The sequence below is a fragment of the Mesoplodon bidens genome, assembly GCF_964165515.1.
Source record: "Mesoplodon bidens genome assembly, chromosome: 10".
Lineage (NCBI taxonomy): Eukaryota > Metazoa > Chordata > Mammalia > Artiodactyla > Ziphiidae > Mesoplodon > Mesoplodon bidens.
Window position 1 is genome coordinate 38,439,218 of NC_138172.1, and position 25,552 is coordinate 38,464,769.

Below are 25,552 nucleotides of genomic sequence, written 5' to 3' on the forward strand. Positions count from 1 at the left end.
ACCCCTACATCCTGTCAGTTTCTTGCCCTCCTTAACTCCCCCTCAAATACATCCCTGTTCTCTGTCCCCACTGTCCCTTATTCTAGGCCTCCAGCCTCCTCCCTGGCTCTCCTGTTTCTCTACAATCCATCCTCTACATGGCAGTCAAGGAGATCCTGCTGAAAGAAACCATATCACTCTCTTGCACACAAACCTTCTGTGGCTCCCCAGTACCCTGAGGACAAAGCCCACACACACGGCTTTGGACTGTGCAGGGGCAGAGGTGGCACAGTGGTGACTGACAGCAGGGACTCTGAGGAGCACTCCACAAACCTGCCGGCTGCGTATTACTTTGGACAAGTACCAGAAACGCCTTGTGTCTCAGTTTTTTGTTGTTTTGGGTTTTTTTAATTTTTTTTTTTTAATTTGGCTGCACCGGGTCTTAGTTGCAGCACGCAGGATCCAGTTAGTTCCCTGGCCAGGGATCAAACCCGGGCCGCCTGCATTGGGAGCTCGGAGTCTTTTTTTTAATAAATTTATTATTTATTTGTTTGTTTTATTGTTGGCTGTGTTGGGTCTTTGTTGCTGCGCGCGGGGCTTTCTCTAGTTGCAGCCAGCTGGGGCTACTCTTCGTTGCGGTGTGCAGGCTTCTCATTGTCATGGCTTCTCTTGTTGCAGAGCACAGGCTCTAGGCGCGTGGGCTTCAGTAGTTGTGGCGCACGGGCTTAGTTGCTCCGAGGCATGCGGGATCTTCCCAGACCAGGGATCGAACCCGTGTCCCCTGCATTGGCAGGCGGATTCTTAACCACTGAGCCACCAGGGAAGCCCAGGAGCTCGGAGTCTTAACCACTGGACCACCAGGGAATTCCCGTGTCTCAATTTTTTTTATCAGTAAAATGGACCTAACAGTAATAGCTACCCACTACACTGGCTGAGGTCACGGATAAGGGAGGAAATGTAGGTAAATGTTCAGAATGTGCATGGTACACAAAACGCCCTCAGTAGGGGTGAGTTGTTATTATAACAGTAATTTCTTTCTGCCAGGCCCCTTAGGGGCTGTCCCCGACCAAGGCCCACCTCATCTCCCTCCATTTGCAACACACCAGCACTACAGCCATCTGACTTGCCTTGCTCTCCCCATTCTCTTGCACGTCCCCCATTCCCTTCCCCCACTTCCCTCCTCCCAATCTTTCATTCCCTGGCTGTGAGCTGGGCATCTCTGACTCCCATTGTCCTGGGGCTTCCCCTCCCCAGCCAGATCCCACTATCCCAGTGGTGAGTCTCTCCCACCCACCCAGATCTCTGATTCCAGACCCCTTACAGCATAATCCTTGAGGGTGGCAGGTAAATATTAGCCAAATGAAACGAATGAATCAAAGTTTAACCCACCCCTCCAGGGGTTCCCCCTGGAGCGGGGAGAGGTGTAAACACTAATCCTGCCATCACTATAAAAATACTCAACATAGTTGTTTGTGCAGAGAGGGGAGAAACTCATGGTGCCTGGGAAGGTCAGGGAGCTTTCTTGGTGGAGGTAGTGTGGGGAGTATTAGAGGGAGAGGATCGCTGAGGGAAGTGGGAACAGGGATTGGGAGGGTGGGTTCGGGAACGGGCTGGGGAGAAAATCAACGGTCAGAGCTAGAGAAACACCTGGCTTTGAAGCTGAGGCCATTGAGACCCAGAAGGGGTCAGGACACAATCACGGTCATCCAGTGAGGGACATCACAGGCATGCTGCTTCCTTTACACTTGGGAACCCAGGAGTCCTTTCATCCTTTCAAGAGACATTGTTCTGGGGGCGGAGGATGGTTGCCCAGCCAGGGCTTCATGGGCACCAGAGGAGGCATGACTTGCGTCTGTGCATGCTGGTCCAGCAGCACCTGAACTAGACCGTAAAGGACAGTAAAATGACATTCAGCAGAACTAAGGATGGCATCCCAGCTGGAATGGAGAAGTGGTAGCTACTGGCTCACCTGGACAGCTAGGATAACTTTGAGGCTCACCACAGGCCACAGAGCAGGTCCAGCTTGTGCTGAGCTCCTGTCGTGCACCAGGCTGAACAGGGTGAGGAACGGAGACCCCCTCAGTGGGCTGCGACACCCCGGCCCACAGACTCCAGGAAGGGGAAGCTGCCAGAACTTCCCCAAAGGCAGCTTCAGGCTGGGTGTGTCTGCCACCATCAGAGTCCAAGAACAGGCAGGACCCCACAGGGATGTCAAGTCCAGGACCCTGGCCACTCCACCTCCATGGCTCTCAGATGGTAGGGAGACCCCAGATAGACCCTGTACCACCAAATCACAGCTTTGCAGATAGGGCCTCAGCAACTTCTGTTTGTAGATCTCAGTGGTCAGAGCTGGCTCCCTCCCTGCAACCCTGAGCCAGGCTCCACCTCCTAGTACATCCTGTGCACTTCCCCTTTCCTGCTTCTGAGCCCAGCAGCACTTCTGAGATTGGAGTCAGCCACCTTGCCCTCTCTGCCCCTTCCTTCCAAACCGCTGTTCCCAGGCTTCTCTTACCCCCAGGGAAACAGTCCCAAGCCTGGCAGGCCTTGGGGTCCAGGGTCCCCTTTCACAGTCATCCACCTCCTTCAATTGGCTTTGGCCTGGAGAACTCAGGGCCCAGCACTCCATGCTCAAGTTTCTGGGGGCTAGGGGATTCCACCTGACACAGGCAGGAGCCTCTGAGAGGAGGAGTCCTCTGTTCAACTACTGTTTGCTGTGAAACTGCTGTGTGCCATTGTGCCGAGAACCTTAGGGTGAGGAAGGGAGCTGGGACCCTGCCCTTCAGGAGCACTCCAAATATGTAAACAGGGAAATGAACTCCACTGTTCTGGAGTAACTCAACAGGGTGACACGAGAGCCACTGGGAGGTGTACGCAGGAGGAACAGTCCAGGGGCTTCCCTGGTGGCGCAGTGGTTAAGAATCCACCTGCCAATGCAGGGGACACGGGTTCAAGCCCTGGCCGGCGAAGATCCCACATGCCGTGGAGCAACTAAGCCCGTGCACCACAATTACTGAGCCTGTGCTCTAGAGCCCGCGAGCCACAACTACTGAGCCCACGCACCTAGAGCCCGTGCTCCGCAACAAGAGAAGCCACTGCAGTGGGAAGCCCACGCACCGCAACGAAGAGTAGCCCCCACTCACCGCAACTAGAGAAAGCCCGCGCGAAGCGACGAGGACCCAATGCAGCCAAAAATAAATAAATTAATTTTTTAAAAAAAGGAGGAACAGTCCAAGGAGGGGAACTGTGAATGATGAGAAGGGACCAACCATGTGACAAGCCAAAAGAAGAGAGCGATAGGCAGAGGCGACAGCAAGTGCAAAGACCTTGGGGCGGGAAGGGCCTGAGTGTTCCTGGAACAGAAAGGCCAGCCTGGCCAGAACAGCCAGAGCAAGAGGGACTGGTGTGAGGGAGGACAGCCATGAGACATCAGTGAGGCATAGGGCAGGAAGGGGGCTCCCAAGTGCCCAAGAGATGCTGAGGTAGGAGTTCATATGAGCCTGCAGCGGACAACAGCATCTCCAAGCCAGTGACCCACGTCTGGCCCTGAAAATCCAACGGATCCTGGCACTCAGGGTGCTGCTGATACGACTGCGGGAGAACTGCCCAGTGACTTAGCAGGAGACCCAGGGAGCCTTCAAGGCTTTGGTCCAAGACTGAGCTGAGCCCCCCTCCATGTCCTTGAAAAGCTCTTGTCCAACTTGCCACTGTGTCTGTTACCTATGCAGCCTCTAAAGGCCCCCTCCCCTGGGTAACCCAGTGTCCTTATAGGGCCTGGGAAATGATAATCAGCCCTATCCCTGGGAGCCACTCCTCGGCTCACCTTGTTGCCTAGCCTTCCCTGCCATGCTATCCAAAGGCTGGGGCTGGTAGCTTCTGCAGCTCGTTAGGGCCTTCATTAGCACTGCTTCCTGGAATTTAATTTAATGAAGGAGCAAAAACAGCCCTAATGAAGGTAAAGCAACAGCAAGCAGCCCATGAGATGCCTCCAAGGCCCAGCCACCAGGGCTCAGGAGCTTCCTGTAGATGGTGACCAGGAGTAGAGGGAGAAGAGAAAGGGGACCTGTTCTGGGAGAGATGCTGGTCACTGAGCCCTGGAAGCATGGGACATTGCTCTGCAGTACTGCAGGGGGCAAATGCTGCCACTGAAGACAACTAGACAGAGTTAGAGGAGTAAGCCTGGTTGGGGATGGCTTCAGGCTGCTGGAGAAAAGCTTTTGAGATGCCCTGGGCCAGCACCGTCTGTCACAGCACAGGCCCAGCTGTGGGCCAGCACCAGTGGGTAAGTCAGGAGGGGCCAGATCATCAGAGCAAAGGGCAGGGAAGAGTTTAAATTTTATTCCAAATGTGATGGAAACAATTGGAGGGTTTTGGGGAATTCCCTGGCAGTCCAGTGGTTAGGACTTGGAACTTTCACTGCTGGGGCCCAGGTTCAATCCCTGGTCAGGGAACTAAGATTCCACAAGCTGTGCAGCCTAAAAAAAAAAAAAAAAAAAAAAAATTGGGAGGGTTTTTAAGGGCGGATGACATGATCTACTATTTTAAAGTTCCCTCTGACTGCTATGGAGAGTGTGTGGACAAGAGAAAAGGCAGGGAAGGAGGCACGGGGTGACCACCATGTGGTGCAGGAGATGAGGGTGATGGAGTGACACCTATGGGGACAGGGCTGTCCCACATCCTCTAGGAGAGGCTAGCTGGAGACATGTGGGAGTCAGGGCGTATATAACTGGACTGAGCGTTTCCTTCCAGCAGGTTTGGGCTGACTAGTCCCCTTTCAGCCTTCTCCACAGGCCTGGCCTCTTCTCCAAATAGACATGGCTCAAACATTTAAAGAAAATCTGTTTAAAGGTTTCCCCAGGCCCCTATAGCTGTTTCCCCAGCTCTGTGCCCCTCTCTACTCCGCTGCTGGAGTTCCCTTCCCATTTCTCCATCGCTGGGAAGCCTTCCTTGCCCTGCACCCAGGTCTCCGGCAGCGCCAAGCTTCCCAGGAGTTCCAGGAATGTATTTCACAAGGGAAAATGCCGGAGGCTTAGGTGTGGGGTGAGCCTCAAAGACCAGAGCCTGTCCCTCAGCTTTCGGCCTCCTGCCACCCTGTTCCCACCCCTGCCCTAGTACCCCTTAACACTGCCTGCCCTCGGGCCCCTCGCATCCTCCTCGCTCCCTATTCGTGACCTCCCTCCCCAAGTTTACCTCCCCCGCCTCGGGGCCCAAGCTGAAACCGGAAGCGGCATCTGAGTGCGCCGCCCCGCCTCTTCCGGGGCTTCTCTAGGCGGGAGTGCGGGGTTTGGGTGGCGCTAGAGGCAGGGCACGGCTTCGCGGGGCAGCGGCGCCTCCTAGCGGGTCTTTGGCGCAACGTCGGAGCTGAGGCGGGCCTAGCGCCCGCACCTCCCCGCAGTCCTCTCCTCTCCTCCCGACTGCCGCTCACCATTACCCCCACCAGGCCTGCCTTCCCGTTTCGTTCTGCCTCCAGCCCTGGCCCCCGCCTCCGCCGATCTAACCACTCGGTGGCCAGAGAGGCCCTCCCTCCATAGGGCAGTAGCCGTTCCGTGTCCTCTGGCTCAGAGCCGTCCGTGGCGCCCCATGGCCCTTGCCCTGCTCTGACCCCATCCCTCCTGGCCTTCCTCCAGCCTTAGCCGCCCTCTCGGCCCATCCTCAGAACGTGCCATGACACATGCCTTCCTGCTTCTTCTGGTCCTGGCATCTATACCGCCTCTGTTCCAGGATGTTCTCTAGCCTCCACCCCCCAAATTCACAGCGGAGATTAAACGCTGATTTGGTTGACTATCCCGGTGGACACTTCCCCTGCTTCCTGAAGCTGGGGTGGCTCAGTGCCCATAGCCTGCGCAGAGCCTGGGGCCGCGTGCCGGTGCGATTTGGGGGCTCCGGGTGCCTTGCTGAGCTTGACCCCAGAATAGATGTGGACAGCATAAGGAGAGGAGCTGGGCGATGCTTGGTGGGGCTCACAGAACGCTTGGTCAAGGGTGGGGCTGGGACTCGGCCCCTTCCTCCGCACCAGGAACCCCTCCAAAGTCAGGCAGCTCATGGGGGGCCCAGGCCTGGCTCCCTGAGGACCCAGCCAAGTGTGGGGCTAGCAGTTCCTCACCCTCCCGCCCGGAGCCTTCCTGCCTGCCCTCTTCCCATGCGCCAGCCAGGACGCCTTCCTGGATAGCCTTGGGGCCTCAGGGCCCTGCTTCACAGCCATAGCTGGCCATCCCCACCACCAGGTCCTGTAACGTGTTGGGTGGATCACTGCGCCGCCCAGACTCTGGCCGTTGACCGCCAGGGGGCAGCAGAGGCCGCCTTCTATGTATCTTCTGGGGCGGGGGCGGGGGTGAGGGGGGTGTGCGGGTTAAGTCTAATCCTGTCCAGGTCCCGCTGTGCGTGGCAGGGCAGGTTTGCAGCCTTGTATGGTTTTGAAAGCAGTTTTGTTCTTTCCGGTTTTTCCCAGGGCTACTTTTTCTTCCTAAGTAGCTTGCAGTCTATTATTAACTGTTCCACGTTGTTTGAACGTTAGTTGCTGGATGACTTTAAACTGAGGTCAAGGCAGAGATCTGAAAGAGTCTTCTGGGTCCCTGCATATGCTCCTTGATGTCCCTGGCTTCATCGTGGACCCATGATGTCCCTAGCTACCAGCAATTGGCTTGGCCAGGCCAGGTTGTGGCCACCCTGCATGTTCCCTGATACGACTGCCCAACCTCCGTGTATTGTCTTCCAGCTCAGTACTTCCAGGGCTCTGGCCCAGAAGTCCTTCACCTGCCTCCAACTCACCACGCTGCCAGCTTCTTCAAATCTCTTACCCTCAGTAGCTGCTTCTTCCCAGTCTTCCTTAAACGCCTCTGTTGGCCCTGCTCCTCTCACTTCACACAAATTGTCTACACTTTTTCTTTTCTTTTCTACCTCTCTTTCCTCTACCCTCTCCAGGCAGGCTTGCCCCTCCCTCCACAGAAAAAGCCCTGGTCAGGGTCCTTAGTGACCTACACGTTGCTGGACCCAGTGGTCTGTGCTCCACCCTCACCCCCTTGAGCAGCTATTGCTCCTCTGTTTCCCAGGAGCCCGCATTCTCCTGGGTTTCCTCCCACCTCCTGGCTGCTCCCTCCAGCTTTTCTGCTGGTTCCACCTCATCTCTCCTACCTCCTAACAGAGGAATGTTCCAGGGCTCAGTCCCTACTGCTGCCCTCCTCCTTCCAAACCCATCTGCCCCCATCACATCCAGGAGCCTGGCTTTAAGTACCAATCCACACTCTTTACCTCCCAGATCCAAAGCTCCAGCACTGGTCAGTCTACTGAACTTGAGTCACACACCTAGCAGCAAACATGGCATTTTCACTTTGATGTCCAGTCAGTGTTTTAAACTTTTCATGGGCAAAATTGATCTCCCTCCCAAGCCTACTCCTCCCCCCGCCTCCCTCAGCAGATACAGTGGCAAGTTGGAGTCACTCTGGACTTGTCTCTGCCCTTCCCCTCATACGTACCCAAGCCATCAGGGAACCCTTCAGGATATGCCCAACGTCTCACCCCAACTCTGCCACTACCTGGGCTGAGACACCTGATATGTCTGTCTGGAGCAACTGTAGTAGCCCTTGTGTCAGTGTCACCCTTGGCTCCCCATCTCCCACCCCAGAGTCTAGTCTCAATGCAGCAGCCAGGATAATCCATTTAAAACCTAGAGTTGCTACTGAGTCAGATCCTGCCCCCTCCTCTGTTCAGGACCTGGCATTGGCTCTTGCCTTTTCCACAGAAAAATCCAGAGTCCTATAGTGGCTGGCATGGTCCCACAACATCCCCTCATTAGCCCCCAATCGCCCCTTCTACCCTCTCCCACCTCTCTCAGCATCAGCCTCGATGGCTTCCTGGCTGCTCCTCTCCCAAGCCCGGCACATTCTGCCTCAGGGCTTTGCACTGGCTGATCCCTCTGGCTGGAATGTTCCCTGCAGACATCTACATGTCTTCCTCCCTCTCCAAGTTCTGATCAAACAGCCCTTCCTCAGTGAGGCCCACCCTGACCCACCTCCCAACCCTTGTTCTTTTCTATGCCACAAGCCACGTGGCTGCAACACGTGGCATGTGGGATCTTAGTTCCCCGACCAGGGATCAAACTCGTGTCCCCTGCATTGGGAGCGCAGAGTCTTAACCACTGGACCGCCAGGGACGTCCTCTCACCCTGATTCTTCGTTGCCCTTACCATGCCATTCTTACTCCCTATACTACTGATCATCTGCTAACAAATGATATAACTTACTGATTATGTTTCATGTTTCTGGTCTGAATCCAATCCCCCACCTATAAGTCCAAGGAAGGCAGGGCTCTTCACTTTGTTCATTGCTGTACATACAGGTGCTAGAAGAGCACCTGGCGCATAGGAAATCTTAATAAATACTTGTCAAATGAATGAACAATGAATTCCTTTTCAGTTGATAGGTGAATGTGTGCATGTGCACACAGGTGAGAAGGGTGCAGGCAGGGGCAGCTGCTGGTCAGGGAGACCAAGGCCTATGCTTTGGCCCTTTTTCCTGGTCTGTATTATCTTATTTTTCTGTTACAAGCAGTCATAAGAAAAGTGGTGAAAAGAAATACTGATGACCTCTGTGCTGCTCTAATTTTGGGTTTGTTTTTTTTTTTTTTTTGGCTGCACCACACAGCTTGTGGGATCTTAGTTCCCCGACCAGGAATTGAACCCGGGCCCTCAGCAGTGAGAGCACAGAGTCCTAATCACTGGACCGCCAGGGAATTCCTGCTCTAATTTGTTAACATTTCAGATTTAAAAAATTTTTTTCAGAGCAAATTTAAAAAAGCAAACCAGAAGAAAAAAGACCTGGGAAATTCTTCAAAACATACAAAAATGCTTAGTGATGACCAAGGGCCTGCAGACCCATCCTCGTGGAGGCTGAATGGCTGCAACTTGACAGCCAGAGATACTCATTTTCAAACAGTCTTGTGGATACTTGACTTTTCGATATAGTGTAGTGGCCACATTGCCTGCCCCCTTCCCCCTGGAGCCTGCTGCCCAGCAATCAGTCTGGAGGAGAACTTGCTTGGAGATGGCCTCCAGGGGCCAGGGGCCTTCGTCCACCCCAGCTGTGTATATGTGGGTGAGTGTGTAAGTGTGTGGCAGCGGGGAGGGGTGGGTGGAGCGACCATCAGCTCATCCCCCTGGTCTGAGAGGCCTGAAGCCAGGCTTGGGGTCTTAAGAGATTCCAGGCAGTCCTGCTGCTGCTCTGACCTGCAGCCTTCTTTGGATGGAGGGAGGTTGAGAACAGACCCCTGGGGTCTGTCAGCAGGATGGACCCTGCCCTTTATTGCCCCCTACTCACAGGAGCCAAGGGTCTCAGGCAGGGCCACGGCCTCACCTGACGAGGTAGACACCAGAGACCCCCAGAGGGCAGCCCTGCATGCCAGGGGCACTCTGGGCTGCGGCCACCTCTAGGCCAGTGTCCAGCTCTTTTCTGGGGCCACGGGGCTCCTGGGTGAGTCCCCAGGCTGGAGTCAGGCGACTGGGGCTGTTGAGAACCAGACTCAGGAAGCCCCCCTCTGATCAGCTGGCACTGCCATGGGCCTAGCAGCCACCAGCTTGAGGAAGTTCTTTCTTCAGGGGTTTCTCAAGCCGGCAGCTGCCTTGCCAGTTCAAACTGGATTTTTCCTGCTGCCCTTTCCCTGGCCGCCTAGCCGGGTGCAGGGTCTCTCCTAATGAGGGTTTGATGCCAAGGCCTGGGCAGCTCCATCCTGCTGGGTCCCAGCTGATTCAGGCCTGCCTCAGGCAATGGGCAGCTTCCCAGTCCCACCCGGGCCAGGCCACCTGGGGCTGCCCTGCATCCTTGCGGCTCTTGCCCTGCCTTGGACTCCCCCACTCAAAACTCAGGCCTCACATACAGGCACTCACTAACCCACCTTTATTCGTAGTAGGTTTTACTATTAATAAAAGATTAGCCTGACAGGGCACAGGACCCCTGGACTTTTGTCCCCAGATTTAAGGCATTGACAGAGGGTTGACATGGCAGCTAGGGAGGGCAGGGGCCCCTTCTGCAGGGCTTCTGCAGAGCTCAGCCGCCCCCAGCTCAGACCCTCCCTGGAAGCTGCTGGGGATGCACCTCACGTTGCCTCCTTCCGGAGGCCTCTCTCTGTCCCATTTCCTGGGGCCTCATTAATTCCTCCCCACCTCACCCCGTGAGAAAGCAGGTCTGTGCTGAGCCTGGCCCAGGCCCAGAGCTGGGTCTCAGCACACCACTGGTTGGTTTGGGAGGCAGGGGACGGGGTGGAGTAGGGGACTCACCCTGTCCCCACCCTTATCCCAGGGAAAAAGGCGGGGCAGGCTTCCATCACCATCCATGTCCCGGCTCCCACCCCACTTTCCAGGAACCCAGGGACCATGGAGATCAAGAATATAAAGGACAGCTGGTCTTATGTATAATATTTATAAAAGGGGGCTGCCAGCCTCTCCACCCCTGCCCCAGACTGGCCCCTTGGGTCTCTGGCTCCTGGGGCAGACATGTTCTGGGCCCCAGCTTCTTTCTTCTCCCAGCAGTGGAATGTGAGCTATGGCCTGGGCTTGGGGTGGGGGGAGTCCCAGCCTCCCCAGGACTGGTGAAAGACCAGGGAAGGGGTCCCTTGGGGTGTCCACACCAGCCTCACCCTCAAGCATAGGGTGAGGGGGTTCTGCTCCTGGTGGAGGGGATGGGAAAGAGGACCAGATTATCCAAGGGCCTGAGCCCACGGAAGGGGCCTAGGTGACAGAAGGAGGAAAGGCAAGCAGACTGAGGGAGATGAAGCCCCAGGGTGCAGACCATGGCCCAGGAGCAAGGTGGGGGAATGACTGCAGGCCTAGTTCAGCTCTTTGTGCCCCTACAGGCTATGTGACCTTAGGGGGCAGCTGCTGGACCTCAGTCTATGCACCTGTGCAAAGAGAATAAGGGGCTTGGGTGGGACCTGAGGCAGCAGGAAGGGAGCAGGGGTGCAGCCGCCCCCTGCTCCCAGCTCAGGAAGCCCCTGTAGGCCAAGAGCTCAGCAGGGTAGTGGCCCAAGGGCCTTGGTCCTGGCTCTAACAAAAACTTCGAAAGAGAGGAGGTGGGGCAGGGCCAAATGCCATAGTGTTCACCACGTCTTTCTCTTCCCCCTCCAACTGGCCACTGGATGGGAGCAGGGGCTGAAGAGTCTGGGCAGGGGTAGGAGGACGAGTAGACAGAACAGGATGGGGGTCATCCTAGTGGTTTCCTCCATGCCGACTGGTCCCCGAGATCCAGTCAATAATGATGAAGCTCAAGCTCATGGTCATCAGCAAGAGGCCAAGTGCAGCAAAACAAAGGGCCTGTGGGGTCAGAAGTCAGGGTCAGGTCTGAGGTCAGGGCAGCCCCCTCATCCCCACACTAGCACACCAACCCCCAGGCCCTTCGCACCAGGATTTTGGGGGTAGATCTTGCAGGTTCCTTCTCTGTGGGCATGATGCGAAAGTAGAAGATGGCAGGGAAGATGAAGATGAGGCATGGGGCAGATGTGGCACCTGCAAAGAATAAGGCATGGCCACCACTGGCTCACATCCACCTATTGGCTAAGGTTCAGGGTGGACCCTTTAATGAGATCAAACATTCCTTGATGAAGGAGTCTCGTCTTGAGACTCCACTCGAGAGCTCTGTCTGATTCTGGAGAGCCCATCAGCCCCTCCCCTTGTTCTTTGTCTACCAGGATAGAAGGCTAGTGCCTTTGGTGTCAGAAAACTCTGTCAGTGAATGAAGCTGGCAAAGAGAAAAGGCCGGCCAAGAGACAGAGATGAAGTTTGAGGATATTGGGCTCCTGGATATAGCTATTCCTGAAGGCTTTTCCATTAATTGAGCCAATACATTACTTTCTGTATAATTCATTTTGAGTCAGCTTTCAGACATAGAGAACCAAGAGTCCTGTCAGTGATATCAGTGATACTCAGCCCGAAGGTCTATGTGTTGGTCCTTGCAGAGCTGGGTTGGGGAGTCAGTCTCCTGAGTTGGGTCACCCCAAAGACGTCTCAGAATTGTTTGATCTTCCCACTCAGAGCCCCAACTGGGACAGTTGGACAGAACCCTAAACCTATAGTCCCATGATCCTGGGGCCCAGTCAAGGCTCTCCACTTAACAGCTATATGGCTCTCCCTTAATCACTCTAAACTTCCTCATATGTGAGGTGGGGACAAGAGCCAATGAGATCCTTAGTGAAGGCCCTTTGACCCTTGGGCTCCACTCCATCCTCCAGCACCCCCAGCAAGGGTAACTGACTCGGTGGCTCTGAGCCCTCAAAATGGATTAGGGGAGCCTTAAGGACAAATCTCAGATGGGAGGCCAAGCTGTGCACATGGCCAGCAGCCATCACTGAAACGTAGGGTATGAGCTTAGGAATCTGCCAGCGTTTGCAGAAGGGAAGTTCTCTGGGGCAGTACCCTGCCTCCATTCACAGCAGGGCCAGACCCTTACCGATGACCCCGAAGATGCCCAGGATGTTGGGGGCAAAGATGACCAGCAGGTTGATACAAGTGAGCAGGCCAACAGCAATGAGCACATGCCGCAACCAGCTGAACTCCCGGTCCTGAAACAGCATCTGCTGGAGGGCGCGGCGCACCTGGGAAGCAGGGTGGGGAGAGTCATCAATCTGTCAGCCCCATCAGTCCCACCCCGCCAGTTGTCTGGCCACCTGGCTACTTGCACATTGGCTCACCGGAAACAGAACAATTGGCACTGTGAGGGTGACTGCCGTCAGCACGGCCACGCGCACACACAGGATCAGCACATCAAACGGGTCCACCTTGTTGTAAGTGTGCAGCAGCTCCGACTCCACCCTGTCTGTGGCAGGCAGGGAGGGTGGTCAGCAGGAGGTCCAGGGAGGGGGTTGGGCTCTGAGCCTGGGTTGACCCTGACACTGAGGAGTGGCAACACACACCTCCACAGCTGCAGGGCACAGTTAGGCATCACAGACCTAATGAACGCCTATAGTATGCAGGGTGCCATGGCCACTGGCCAGCCCCTTGCCCCCCAGCCTGGCCTCTGCCTCTGCCCCCACGGTCCAGCCATACCGTAGAAGGTGAGGTAGCCGAAGAGGGCGGCCAGGAAGTACATGACATACATGACGGCGATGGACAGGTTGGAGATGTGCTGCATCTTCCTCTTGGAGGGGCTATGGGGCAGCAGGGGAGGGGATTGGTGCCAAGCTGGGCCACATTGGGAAACCCCCATGTGTCCTGGGGTCTCTCTCTGGCACCACACCCTCACCATCTGGTAGCTGAGGGAGCCTCCTTCTTGCCCCCGGTCGCCCCTTGTGGCAGCCATGGAGACCTTGGATAAAACGACTTGGCTCCTGTCACTCTTTCCCCCCTTTAGGACCACATCCGTTCTCCCCAAACCAACTCAAGGCAGCTCCCTCCCCCTCTCCCAGCCACGGATACCTACTCCTTGAGCTCTGTATAGATGGGCAGCACCTCAGGGTGGCAGACAAAGGCAAAAGCCATGATGGGGATCGTGTACGCCGTCTGGCAAAACAGGGATTCTGTGTCAGAACAGCCCCTGACACTCTCACCAGGCCCACTGCCCCCTCCCTGGTCTGTTGCAACCTGTGTGTTGAGGGTGAAGTAGCTCGGGGTGCAGAAGGCTGTGGCCTCCGTCTCAACCTGCAGCCCTGCCTCTTCCTTGATGACCTCCACGAGGCTGAAGTTGCCTGTCATGTTGGCTAAACTGGGGGACAGCGGGCAGGGCACGTGGAACTTTTTGTAGATGACCTAAGTGGGGGCAGGGAAGGATGAGGGTATCAGGGCCAGGCTAGGCTGCCTGGGAAGTCACTGTGAAGCCACATCTAGATCAGGACTGGAGGAGCTGCCTTCTGACCCAGGCTTCCCTGCCCCGCTCCCTCGACCAGCGTGGAGCGTAACTCACTGCAATTAGGAAGAACACCATGCAGCTGAGAGAGAAGCCACTGGAGTAGCCTAGGTAGCCTGTAAAGTTGGGGAGGGGGGAGGTGAGACCGAAGGTCCCCTCCCATGCATCCCTCCAAGGCCCTGGCCCCGCCACACTCACCAAGCTGCCGCATCAGTGCCAGAGGCAGAATGACGACGACAGAGACCAGGATCACCAGGTAGTTTCCATTCATGTACCAGTCCCTGCAGGGACGGGAGTGGGGAGCCGATATTAGAGTCCACTCAGCCTCGGGGGATGGGGCCGCCTGACCCCCAGCCAGGGTTACCCGTGGTGCCACTGAGTGATCTCTGAAGAATACTTGTCCACAGCTCTGAGCCTCCCTTTCCCCGTCTGCAAAATGGGCCCACTCCCAGCACTCTCCTGGACAAGGTGAGGACTAATACACTCAGCTCCTGCTTGGTAACCATTACAATTACAGTCACTGTGGTTGTTTTTTCTAGGACAAAACATGGTCTGGGTCCATCCTCCCCATGGAGTGGCCCCAAGGGGCCCGGGGGGTGGGTGGGATGAAAGGACCTGTGTCTGGGGGGTGAGGCATTTTCCATGGGGGTCTCAGGGAATTGCCAACCACCTGAGCTCCTTGTGGTCCCCCCAGCATCTGCATCCTGCATCATCGTGCCCCACGCCCTCAATGGACAGTGGACACAGGGAGCTAAAGGGATGAGGAACGAGACCCTCCTTCAAGGGCAAACCCAAAGGCCAACTCCTTGGGAAAGGCTCCCAGGGCCTGGCGGCAGAATCCTGGCTGTTTCCTTCCTCCCAGAGCTGCTTTCAGCCATGCAGCCTTTCTGCTTGCCGGGGCTGTATTGCCAAGGGCAGGGCCTGGCTACCTTCTCTGCTCCTACCCACAAAACATGCTTATGCCATGAGAACTGGCTAAACTGATGATAGGCAACTGGGACACTGTAGGCTTAATTTCTTGGTTGGGGAGAGGTGGTGGGGAGGCTAACACCCAAGCCACGGTCAGGAATAGCAGGAGCTTAGAGCTTAGCCTGAGGTTCTCAGGTCCTCTGTGCTCACAGGCTGGGTCCACGGCTAGGCGGGGCCGGCTTCCTCAGCCTCAGACTACCTCCTGCCCCACATGGCCCTCCTGGGAGTCTTCCCCAAGGTGCTTCATAAACAAGTGTGCACTGAATGGTAGCTCTGCCGGCAGCTCTCCGCCCCCCACCTCCATCCTGTCTTGTCTCTCCCACTAGCCCAGCCTGGGCTCTGCTAGTGGTGGACATAGAGGGTTAGACTAGGGCCTCCCACCCTCACCCAGCCCCGCCCCACCCTGGGGCTCACGAGGTCCGCTCCTCCAGGTTCAGGAAGGTCTGTATGACAAGGGGCAGCTCGGACTTGATGATGTACAGGTAGCTGGACATGGCTGGGGGGAGAGAGGCAGGTCAGCCAAACCAGCCAGCCTTCAGCCTGTCCACCATCCATCACCTGCCCATCAACCTCACCTCCGATGTTCTGCAGCACAATGGCCAGGGCTGCCGCCAGCTTTCCTGGGGTCCCAAAGGCACGGTAGCCCAGCTGCTCATAGGCTCGGATGCCTGTGGGGACAGGGAATCAGGACAGTCAGGAGTGCTCTCCCCAGCCCACCCCTCCCTGCTACAGGCCAGCTTTGGGGCTCACCCACGATCCCTGAGGACTTGAGTAGCAGGTGGATGGAGTAGCTGGAGAGCAAGGCGACGGCCGTCAACAGGAACCTGGGGAAGGTGGATGAAAAGAGGTCGCTGGGGCTCCTCTGGCAGGCAGGGGGCAATGAGCTCCAGGAGGGCTGGGTGTGCGGGGTCTGTGACCCAGGTGTCTGGACCCCCAACATGTGTGGATGCAAACTCGGCAGGCCCCAGGGGTGGTGAACATCACCTGGGTTGACCCAGGGTGGCCATGACCCAGAAGGAACCCTCTGAGCACCACCTCCCCTTGAGATCTTGGAAGAAACATGTTTTCCATTTAGGCTGCAGGGCAGAGCTCTGAGGTAAGGACACGTGTACCCACAGAAGGCCTGGCCATGGGGTTTATCCATCACGTGTAAATGTGGTGGGACAGACTCAGTCCTGTTAGGCTGGCCCCGTGTTGTCATCTCAGCGGGTTTACTGGGAAATGAGGTATATTTGTCTGGCCATGGCTGTTTTTTTTCAGCTGTGGTTTGGGTTGAGTGTAAGTGCCCACCCACTGCAGCCTGGGTCTTGTGACAGGAAACTGGCAGGTCCTGGGAGGTCAGGATTGGTGGCCTGTTTAGGGCTCCTATCTTTAGAAGGTTTGCTGAGGGCACTCACAGGAAAAGGATGATGCCCGTATTGGCCATGGCGTAGGCGAGCCCCAGGATGCCACTGCCCATGATGGCGTTACTGAGGTTGAACACTGACATCCCGAACGATGTCTTCCCCTCGAACTGCAGGCACCAGAGTGAGACGGGAGGGCTGGGGTGAGTTAGCAAGTTGTGGAGGGTAAATCATCATTCCCTCGCACCATCCCTCGGCCTCCCATCGCTGCCCCATAGCACCTCATTACTGCCCTCAAGCTCCCAGGGGTGTCCCCGAGCCCCTGACGGCCACCCCTGCTCACATCGGTGAAGTGTGGCTCCTTGCTGGGACTTTTTGGTAGGAAGCCTTCACCCTCAACACAGCTCCGTCCGGGGCCCTCGACCCTGCAGGCACAGACCAGCCAGGCAGCTCAGCTCCAGCCCTTTGCCCTGCACCCTGCCCTGCCCTAAGCCATGACTGAGTCCCTCGCTCACCTCTGGTTGCCAGCCGTGAGGGTGGCGACAGGGAGTAGCCCCTCCAAGTGTTTGCCGTTGGGTACCAACTCCACCATCTCCGTCTGCAGAGGTGCCTCCATGGCTCAGGGACCACCACCAGGAACACGGGCTCTCACACTGATGCAGTCAGAAGTCTACAGAGCAGACAGTCCCTCTGGTTATCCCCGCTCCTTGGGCTCACGGCCCAGACTCCCACAGGAAGTCTGCAACTGTAGCACACCTCCCAGAGGTTCCCTGAGGACATACATGTGCATGCAGCTCTGCCTGCTGCCACCCTGGAACCTGCCATTGAGGGGCAGAGCTCGGATACCTGAGTTCTCCAGGACATTCTGAGGTGACACCTCAGCCAGTACCTAGCACTCCCCTGCCACATATACATACGGACCCAGGCAAGCCCTTGGGGCCTCAGTTTCACCATCTGTGAAGTAAAGCTCAGTTGGATGACCTGAGTTCAGAGTCCAGTGGTGTCAGGACCCCAGGAGGCTGAGTCCCAGGCCACCAGACCCCACTCTGGGGATGGGCCCTGGACTGATTGCTCCTCCCTGATATTAATACTGGGAGACAGTTTCCTGTGCCCTGTGTGCCAGGGGCCTCCTAGCCAACCTAGAATGGCACTGCCCGACGGCTGGAGGCCTCGGGAGAGGGCGAGGGCTGTGGGCCCTGTTCCCAGCCACCCGGCGGGCTTTGCTGGCAGCCAGAACAAAGGTCCCTCTGTGGGCTGAGAGCTGGCGCTGGGAACGGCAGGCGCAGAGGCTACCCCCCCGGAGCCAGGAGGCCTAAGGCAGTGCTGGGTGGCTGGACACCTGGACCCTGCCCGCTTGGCTGCAAAGGGCCCTCAGGGGCCTTCCAGGAAATGGGTGCCCTGGAGCCCAGTTCTTTGGGCCACACAGGCCTCACCCTCCGCACAGCTCTGGCCTCAGGGCCATGTTCTCTTTCAAGCCTCTCCTCCCCTGCTGGGGAACCCCCCACCCTTAGGTGCCCACCCTTTGAGGAGAGTCCCCACTTCCTGGAGCCCCAGGTCAGGAACTCAGAACCTTGGCCAGCTGTAGACGGGCCTGGACCACTGGATCAGTCTTCCCTTCCCTGCGCTCAGGGCTTAGCTCTGCTGGACCCCAAAGGGATCAGCTCCCATCCTCCCCAGGCCCAACTCTGCCCACCGCCCAGACAACTCGCTAGCCCCTCTCCCATCACTGGCACTGGGAGCCACCTACCCCATGCCCAGAAGGTACCTGGGCATAGTGTCCCCAGGATCTATAAGGACATCCTGAAGGCCAGATAGACCAGCAGGAAATCTGAGGCCAGAGTGGAGACCAGGGAGGGGGCAGCCCTGCCAGGCAGGTCAGCCAGAGCCTAGTCTTGATGTCATGGCACCCGCTCTGCTTGGGAACCCTGAATCCTGCCCCAAATCCCCCATCCCCACTCCAGATCCTGATGGTCTCAGGTCTGCTCCTGAAGCTGGAGCACCATGGGTCTCAAACTCAGCATTCAGGGCTAGGGTGGGTAGGGGAGGCTAGGCTCAGGACTCGGGCCTCAGGCCACAGGTCCTGGTGTTCTGGAGGTAGCAGCCACACAGAACTGACCAGTGGGCCTCCCTGCAATGGCCCCAGGCAGCCCCAAGCCAGAGTTCAGATCCTAGGTACCTCAGTCCTGAGTACCCCATACCTGGCACCCTTGGACCCCTCAACCTACCTCTCCTTCCTCTGATGCTGGCATCTGAACCCTTCTCTCCTCCAGCCTGTCCACAAAGGACCATGACAATTTGAGCATCTCTTCTAATGCCCTCTTCCCCTGGACCAGAGTCCCTAAGGTAAGCCTGTCTTCTTCATGCCCCTGCCCTGAGCCTCACCAACAGCACCCCTCCAAGGATACCAGCACCTGGTCTCCAGAGTCACTCCAGAGTGCCCCCTGGCTCTCAGCTGGGGTTGCCCTTGACTGGCCTTCCGCCCGGGGGGCAGGCTTGGACAGGCCCTCAGAGTGTGCTGAGTCAGCAGCCTGGACAAAGCACTCTTCTCTGCCTTAATATTCTTCCCTAGTAGCCAGGCAATGCCTCCAGGGAGACCACAGCCCATGGCATGGTCATGGCCAAAGTGCCTGAGGTCCTGGCTCCAGGTTCCCCATCCCCTCAAGCAGGACCTGGGCCTAGACCTTCAGGTCATGCCTATTACTCACGACCAGTCACTGCTGGGTCTCAGGCTGGCCTGAGATCCCAGAGAGGACATGGAATACCCCTCCTCAAGTGGCTTCCAGTCTGGAAGGGACAAAACCCACACAGACATCCCCCACCCTATGGCTCCTGCAGGGGAACCCCAGCACATAGTGTGGCTTTTAACCAAGCCACATAGTGCTGGGACTCAAAAAAGGAGAGAGAGGGGCATCAAGGAAGGCTTCCTGGAGGAGGAGGTGAGGGAGCCAGTTCTGAAATTCCAGCAGGAGCCCCCAGGATGTGGAAAAAAGAAAGAGTACCTCAAGCAGAGTGCACAGCATAGGCAAAGGCCCTGAGGTATGGTATAAGGCAGGCTGTGAGAATAGAATGAAGGTTCCGTGGCTATAGACAAGCCTGAAAGGGCCTTGAAGTCGGGGTCAAGGAATCTGTACTTCAGTTAGGGCAAGGCTAAGGGCTGGAGGGCCAGGGTAGAGATTAGTACTGGCCTGACATGTGGACCTCCAGGCATTTCATGAGGCTGGCAGCCCATTTTTGACAGTTCCTGTCTCTCAGGCCTGCTGCCTGCCAGACTCCTTTGCATCAGGTATCGGAGTAGACTCAGGGGATAGCCCCTGCCTGAGGAAAGCTGCCAGCAGATTCTGACCCACTGTGGGAAAAGCCCAGAGTGGACACTCTGGGTCTGAGGCCTGACCTGGCCCTGCCTCACCATGTGACCATGGACAAAGTATTCCCCACTCAGGACCTCAGTGTCTTCCTGTCCTCCAGGGGTTCCGTGAGGTTTGACCAAAGGTGGGGACAGAGTGAGAAGCCTCCCTGAGGACTTCGCCCCCAGAGCAGACCACAGGCTCCCAGAGAGGGGTCAGGCTCTTGGGTGGGGAGATCACTGCGACCTTGGGCAGATCATCAGAATGGCATCTGTCATGAGTGCAGCATCGGTTCAGGCAGTAAATCGATGGTCCAGGCCACTGCCCTGGGGCCTGTTTGCTCTGTGGAGAGATAAGGGGGGCGGGTGCAGAAACCATGGGGATAGCATAACAGGTAATGCCCGCCCACGCACACATCACAGGGTGAGAATTCGTCAGGCACACCTCCTCAACAGGCGCTGAGTTTGGCTAATTAAAGATTTCGAGATCCAGGAATCCAGGCCACCGTGGGGCCACTGCTTGTGTCAGCTGCTATGGGAAGTTCACCTCTCTGTCCCCGCATCCAGGGCCTTGGAGCCACCAGGGCTCTGAGCCCGGCTTTCCTCCCCAGTGTTCAGGGACGTGAGTGGGTCTGCAGTAGCAGGCTAACTACACGGAGACAGTCACACTGTCCTTCTTCCCTCGGTCCTGTGGCCACCTGTGCTGGTGGAGGCACAGACCCCACAGAGCTTGCTGCCACGGCCCCCAGGCTCCTTGTGCCTGGGCAGCCCTCACCTCAGCTCAGGTCTCAGGTGAGAGGCGGCTGGCCTGGTTTAAGGGTCCACTGTGGTCATCCCTGGGGGCCCACAGATGAGGGCTGCCCCCAGTTCTAGTTCACCGGTCCTTACTTAACACTCCCCTCATTAGCTGAGAGAAGGTGTCCCTCCCTAGAGCCCCTTTACCCACCTGCGTCTCCAGGTTTCAGAAGGATAACACCCTCCTCGGACAAGCTATCAGTGAACAGGGAAACTGGATTCAACAGACACATCTGGATTGTATGTTCTCAAGGCACAGCCACAGAGATTGGTGTGGAGCTGATTGCTGAGGTCAGGGGTCTAGGGACAGGGTGTGTGGGCGGGTGTTTGGAACGCGGGAGGTTACTAAAACAAACCCCTTGCCCCTCCACCAGACCCACAACTCCAGATTTTGACCTCAGCAGATCCAGTCTTCCGTCCACTACTCCCCCATTGCCAACAACACTGAGTAAGTGGCTAGTGTGTGGCCAACATACGGCTGGTCCTGAGGGGGTAGCATGCAGGAGGGGAAAGCAAATGGTGCGGAGCACTGATGTGTCGGCCACACCAACCCCTCATCCCCTGGCTCTCTGGCCCGGCGCTTCTGTGTTCCGGGTATCCGGACGTGTCTAGGAGGATCTGAGGGCCCCAGCTGGGGCCGGAAGATGGACTTTCCTGTGACAGGGTACATTTTCTAAACCTAACAGACGCTTAGCATTGGGCCTATCCCCAGACACCTAGGCCTCCCCTTCTGCCCACCCCTGGACCCTCCTTGCTCAGATTGCCCCCAGTGGAAGCTGCAGTCGGAACCTCTTGCCTCAAGACTGGGCCAGAGACAGCAGCAGCCCCCTCCCCCGCCACTGCCAGCCTGCTGAGAAGGACGTGCAGCCCGAGGCTCAGCTGAGGCAAAGGACAGGACATCACGTGCCTGTGGCCCCCCCAGGGTCAGGGGAGACCCCGAGCCAGCCAGCCCATCCTCCTCCCTGCTGACTCGGAATCCCCTGGAGGCGGCCAAATATTTGGACAGCCGGACTTCTGGCCCCAAAGAAAGCTGAAGCAGGGGCCTGGGGCAGCTCAGGACTCATTGGAGACCCCGATGTGGGGGCAGAAGGCAAGGTCAGCCCAGAGAAGAGGCGCCATCCAATGTCAGGAATAAGCAGAGAGAGTCAGAGGGAGGGAAGAGAGAGACAGGGAGAGAAAACACACACACATGATATCTGTGTCCATGCATACTGATCCAGACCGAGAGACAGGCACGGGGAGATAAAGAAATGCAGACGGATCTAGAGGGACACAAATAAGAATACACAGAGAGATGGGTGGATAGACATTCAGACAGGGAGACAGACAACCAGATAAGTGAGAGACAGGTCGACAGAGATGGCCAACCATTTAGAGATAGCCAGATGGAGAAAGAGACAGAGAGACAGCAAGACAAGACAGAGCATCCCAGAAGGCGCAAGAAGTAGAGGGAGCCAGAGGCCCAGGTGAGGGGGCAGCAGGCCCAGTGGGCACTGCAGGGACGCCACAGCATTTCCAGGTTCTTACAAGGGCAGGTTATGCTCCCATTAGCCAGGTGCAGACATCCAGAGGGTGGGACTGAGCCCACTGGGGCCACAGGCCAGGCCCAGCTGGAAAGCTCAGAGCCCCCTAGTCCAGCACCCATGGCTTGTCTACCCACACAATAGGAAAGGTATACAGAGAGGACAGTCAGTTGAAGTGACCCCCATCCTCAGCAGCCATGCACGTGTGCAGACGTGCTGGCTGAGAGGCTGTGTACAGGACGTGGCCCGCAGAGCGGAAATTCAAATCCAAGCCACCCCAGGCCGCTGGCCGGAAAGCCCCTCCTGCCCAGCAGCTGGTCCTTCCCTTAGGCCCCCAGAAGCCCTGCCTGGTCCTCTAGAGCACCCCCACCATGCATCTGTCTTATCCAAAGTCCAGCCCTCCATCCACCAGATTCAGTGTGCACAGGGCACACAGTAGGTACTCAGTAAATATTAAATGAATGGAATGGGTTCAAAGTCTTTGGCAAGCCTCCACCCCATTTCACCTGCTCCAAGTGGAGCCTGGCTCCCCAGCCATGTCTGCACTGGAACATCCTCCTGCAGTGCCCCTATCCTATTATGGTATAGACTGCACATCCCGCCCCAGTTTTCTGTGCACACAGATGCCAAAACTGTACCTCTCTTTTAGCCAACCACTCCCCCAAAACATTTTCCCCCTCAGACGGAGTGCCTGCACCCTGCCCAGCCCAGACTTTCAGGGTGCACTCAGTTTGGCTCTAAAACCTTCCATGCCCCCACCCAGAGACCATGAACCACCCAGCTTGTCCTGTTGCACCTCAGTTTCTCCATTTTTCCAGGGCTCCAAGGCTACTTGCTAGGGCAGCAGGCACTAGGACAGGAGCAACCAGCTCTCATGATCTTGCCACCTGGAGCCTGGATGGGGGGATGTTTGTGACATGGGCCCAAAGAACCAGTACAGAACAAAGGGTGGCTTGGGAAGCCAGTGAGGACGGTGGCTCTATGGGCCCAGGCAGAACAAAGTTCTGAGATGTACACCCCCACCCTCCCCAGAGACACAGCCCCCAGCCCTCAACCTCAAGGAGTCCGAGATTCTCATTCCTGATCCCAGCATTCCAGCCCTCTTAGGGATGTGCCAGGCCTGGCCTCATCCACCCCTGATTTCTCCCACTTTTGGTGGTGCTTCCTGCAGGAAGCCTTCCATGTTTGCGCAGAACCTCCCCCTCTCAAAATGGACCTGTCCTTGGATCTCTCCAGCTTGCTATGCTCCAGACTGAGAACCTCTGAGGCATTTGCTTCCTTTCCAGAAGGAAGTGAGCCCCCATGCCAGACTGTGTACTAAAGAGGAAGGGCCCCTTTCAGGGCCAGCACAGTGGCTGAAGGCAGTCATGGAAGGAAGGACAGGACTGGCAGGCTGAAAGAAGGATGGGCATGGGTCGAGGTGGCCCCCACGGTGCAAGGACCTTTGACTTAGTCGCCTTCAGACCTGTCCCAGAGCCTACACCTGGGGTCAGGGCTCAGGTCACTGTGGGGGAAAGGATGGATTCCCACAGGCCCCGCCCCTGGCCTCCCCCTCCCCGGGTGTAAACAAACGCACGCACTCGCTGTGGCCAATCGAAGGGGCCAATCGGGTGGGGGCGGGCTCCTGCAAACCTCGTCCCGGTCCTTTCCCTCCGCCCCTGAGCGCACCGTCAGCTCTAGGAGCTCAGACCGAGCCCCACCCTCAATCCAGGGAGCCACGCTCGCCCTGTGCCCGCCGTGCCCGCTGGCCTGGCTGCAAATGGCACGGACTCTGGGACCAACATGTGCCACGCGGCCCCTCAGGCAGCCTGGCCCGATCTGCCCTCAAGCCCCTGCCTAACGCAGCGGGATAAATATACCCTGACGCCCGGCGTGCCAGCGGGCCGATTTGCTTGTCAGGCGCCCGTCGGGGCAGCGCTCCAGGTCCTGCTCCCCGGCCCTCTTAGGCCCCCCTCCGGGCCCTCTCGAGCTCGCCCCCTTGGACCGTGCCTCGGGAAACCCATCGTGTGCCACCGTGCCACCGTGCCAACAAGGCGTCCTGTGACCCCAGCTCCGGGTGCCTCCGACCTCCTGCTATCCCGCCCGGCCCTGCGAGAGGCCCCAAGACCACGAGGTGCTCCTCCCAGGACACTAGCTCAAGCTGGGAGCTGGCGGGTCCCCAGACCTGCGCCTGGAGCGCTCGGGGCTTTGGCTCCCCGGAGGCTGGGGCGCCTGCCCGGAGCCAGGGCGGGCGAGGGGACCTGCCCAGAGCCCAGCTCCGGACGCGAAAGTGGACAGTAGGGCTCCGCCCGCTCGGTGCCCCTGGACTGGGGGTCGGCGCCCCCAGCAGTACCTGGCCTCGCGGGTGAGGACGCGCGGTGCTCCGCCCGGGCCGGTGCTGTCCGCTCTGCTCCCGGCTCAGCGCAGCGGCAGGGGATGAAGGGCGCTCGGCCCCGCCCCCGGCCCGCCCCTGGCCCGCCAATCCCCCGCGGCCCGCAGGAGGAGGGGCAGGTCTGCGGAGAGGCGGGGGCCCTCCACTGGCCTGGAGCAAAGGGGCAGCCCGAGCGCTAAGGAGGAGCCTTAGGAGAGCAGCTGCTCCGGGAGGGGCTCAGTTGAATCTTGTTGGGGGAATGCTTTAGTCCAGAGCAGATTCTCTCTGAGGTCCCTGAGCGCCCCCTAACCCCTGAAATGCTCTGCCCTCACTTCCCTCAAGCCAGAAGGGACTGTTCAGCTAAGAGGAATGGGAACAGGGCCATATGCCTAACCTCAGCGAAGGATGCCTTGAATGGGGGACTTTCACATCACTTAGGCACAAGATGTCTTTCCTGCCTGCCTCACCCTTCCCAAGCAGAGGTGGGATAGGGTGAGGACAGGGGCTCCCTGCATCAGTTCTGTCTTCACCCCAGATACTCAGAAGAGATTGAGGGTAGACAAGGGTAGGGGCAGCGAGGACGGGGCGGGGGCGGGCAGGGGGTGCGGGGAGCAAGTTTTGGAGTCTTGGCTCACGCTGAGCCTTGTCTGGATCTCCCTGGCCACGCCCCCATTTCCTTATTTCTAAAGAGTAGGAGACAGCTGTGTCTGCCCATGGGAAGTGGGGCCTGGGACTTGGTGCCTCAGGGGAAGGGGTTTTAGGGTGACCCCATTCCTGGCTGAGGGCTCCTATCCCACCCCTGCCTGCTTCCCACCCAAGGCCTTAGTGCTCAGAGGTGGGTGGTGGGTGTTAAGGCCCACCAGCCCAGGAGCAACCAGCAGGAAGCTGGGGGAGGCCTTGACCTTGGGGGTGAGCTGGGGGGGGTTGTTTGCAGAACAGCTGTGTCCCTTGCTTCTCAGCCACTGGCTCTGATCCGATTAATCCATGGCCTCTGCTGTTCCTAGTCAAGCTGGATGTCTCTGTGTCATGTCTGCCACCCTCCCTGGTGGCAGACCCTCAGAGGACAGGCCTCACCCCTTCCCTGTCCTGGGCTGGGAGTCAGGACTCCAGGATTCTCTTCCGCCTGACTCACAGCACCCCCGCAGCCAAGCCCTAGCGTACCTCAGTTTCCCTCTGCGTCACAAGGAAATGGCTCTGGCTTTTCCCCTGGCCTGAAGGCAGTGGGTTAAGGGGAAGCTGTGAGCCAAGGGGACTCAGCTTTGTCTGGGAGTACCAGGGGATGGGAGGACTAAAGAGAAAGGCATTGGGATTGTGGCAATCCTTGAAAACCTCAAACCATCTAAGCTCCCTCCCTGCTGATGGCTGAAAAATAGGAAGGGACTGGCTCTCCCCCTTGATCTGGGGCTGGAGTAATCCCAGATCACAGCTTA

General features: G+C 57.6%; 1 protein-coding gene across 3 annotated transcripts; it reads right to left on the bottom strand.

Annotated features, from left to right (window-relative positions):
* Positions 1-9,902: 9,902 nt before the first annotated feature.
* SLC38A3 (solute carrier family 38 member 3) lies at positions 9,903-24,150 on the bottom strand. Of its 3 annotated transcripts, none has more exons than XM_081246787.1 (16): positions 24,105-24,150; positions 16,627-16,781; positions 16,455-16,536; positions 16,166-16,281; positions 15,519-15,592; positions 15,344-15,436; positions 15,183-15,264; positions 13,998-14,080; positions 13,857-13,915; positions 13,538-13,702; positions 13,377-13,456; positions 13,004-13,104; positions 12,649-12,773; positions 12,408-12,552; positions 11,364-11,467; positions 9,903-11,275 (listed from the first exon to the last, which is right to left on the bottom strand). In XM_081246787.1, the coding sequence occupies exons 2-16, from the start codon at positions 16,725-16,727 to the stop codon at positions 11,171-11,173; spliced, it is 1,515 nt and encodes a 504-aa protein (XP_081102913.1). In that variant the 5' UTR covers positions 16,728-16,781; positions 24,105-24,150; the 3' UTR covers positions 9,903-11,170. The 3 variants fall into 3 exon arrangements, with proteins under 3 accessions (XP_081102913.1, XP_081102915.1, XP_081102914.1); XM_081246789.1 differs by lacking the exon at positions 24,105-24,150 and adding an exon at positions 19,702-19,782; XM_081246788.1 differs by lacking the exon at positions 24,105-24,150 and adding an exon at positions 19,554-19,687.
* Between the last annotated feature and the right edge of the window lie 1,402 nt (positions 24,151-25,552).

What these genes read in the sequence shown, in the direction of transcription:
- SLC38A3 (XM_081246787.1), bottom strand. Translation starts at nt 16,727, where the DNA reads ATGGAGGCACCTCTGCAGACGGAGATGGTGGAGTTGGTACCCAACGGC. An exon ending in ATCTATACAGAGCTCAAGGA is followed by an intron (nt 13,105 to 13,376) that starts GTAGGTATCCGT and finishes GCTGCCCCATAG; the next exon opens with CCCCTCCAAGAGGAAGATGC. An exon ending in GGGCATCTTCGGGGTCATCG is followed by an intron (nt 11,468 to 12,407) that starts GTAAGGGTCTGG and finishes TATTCTTTGCAG; the next exon opens with GTGCCACATCTGCCCCATGC.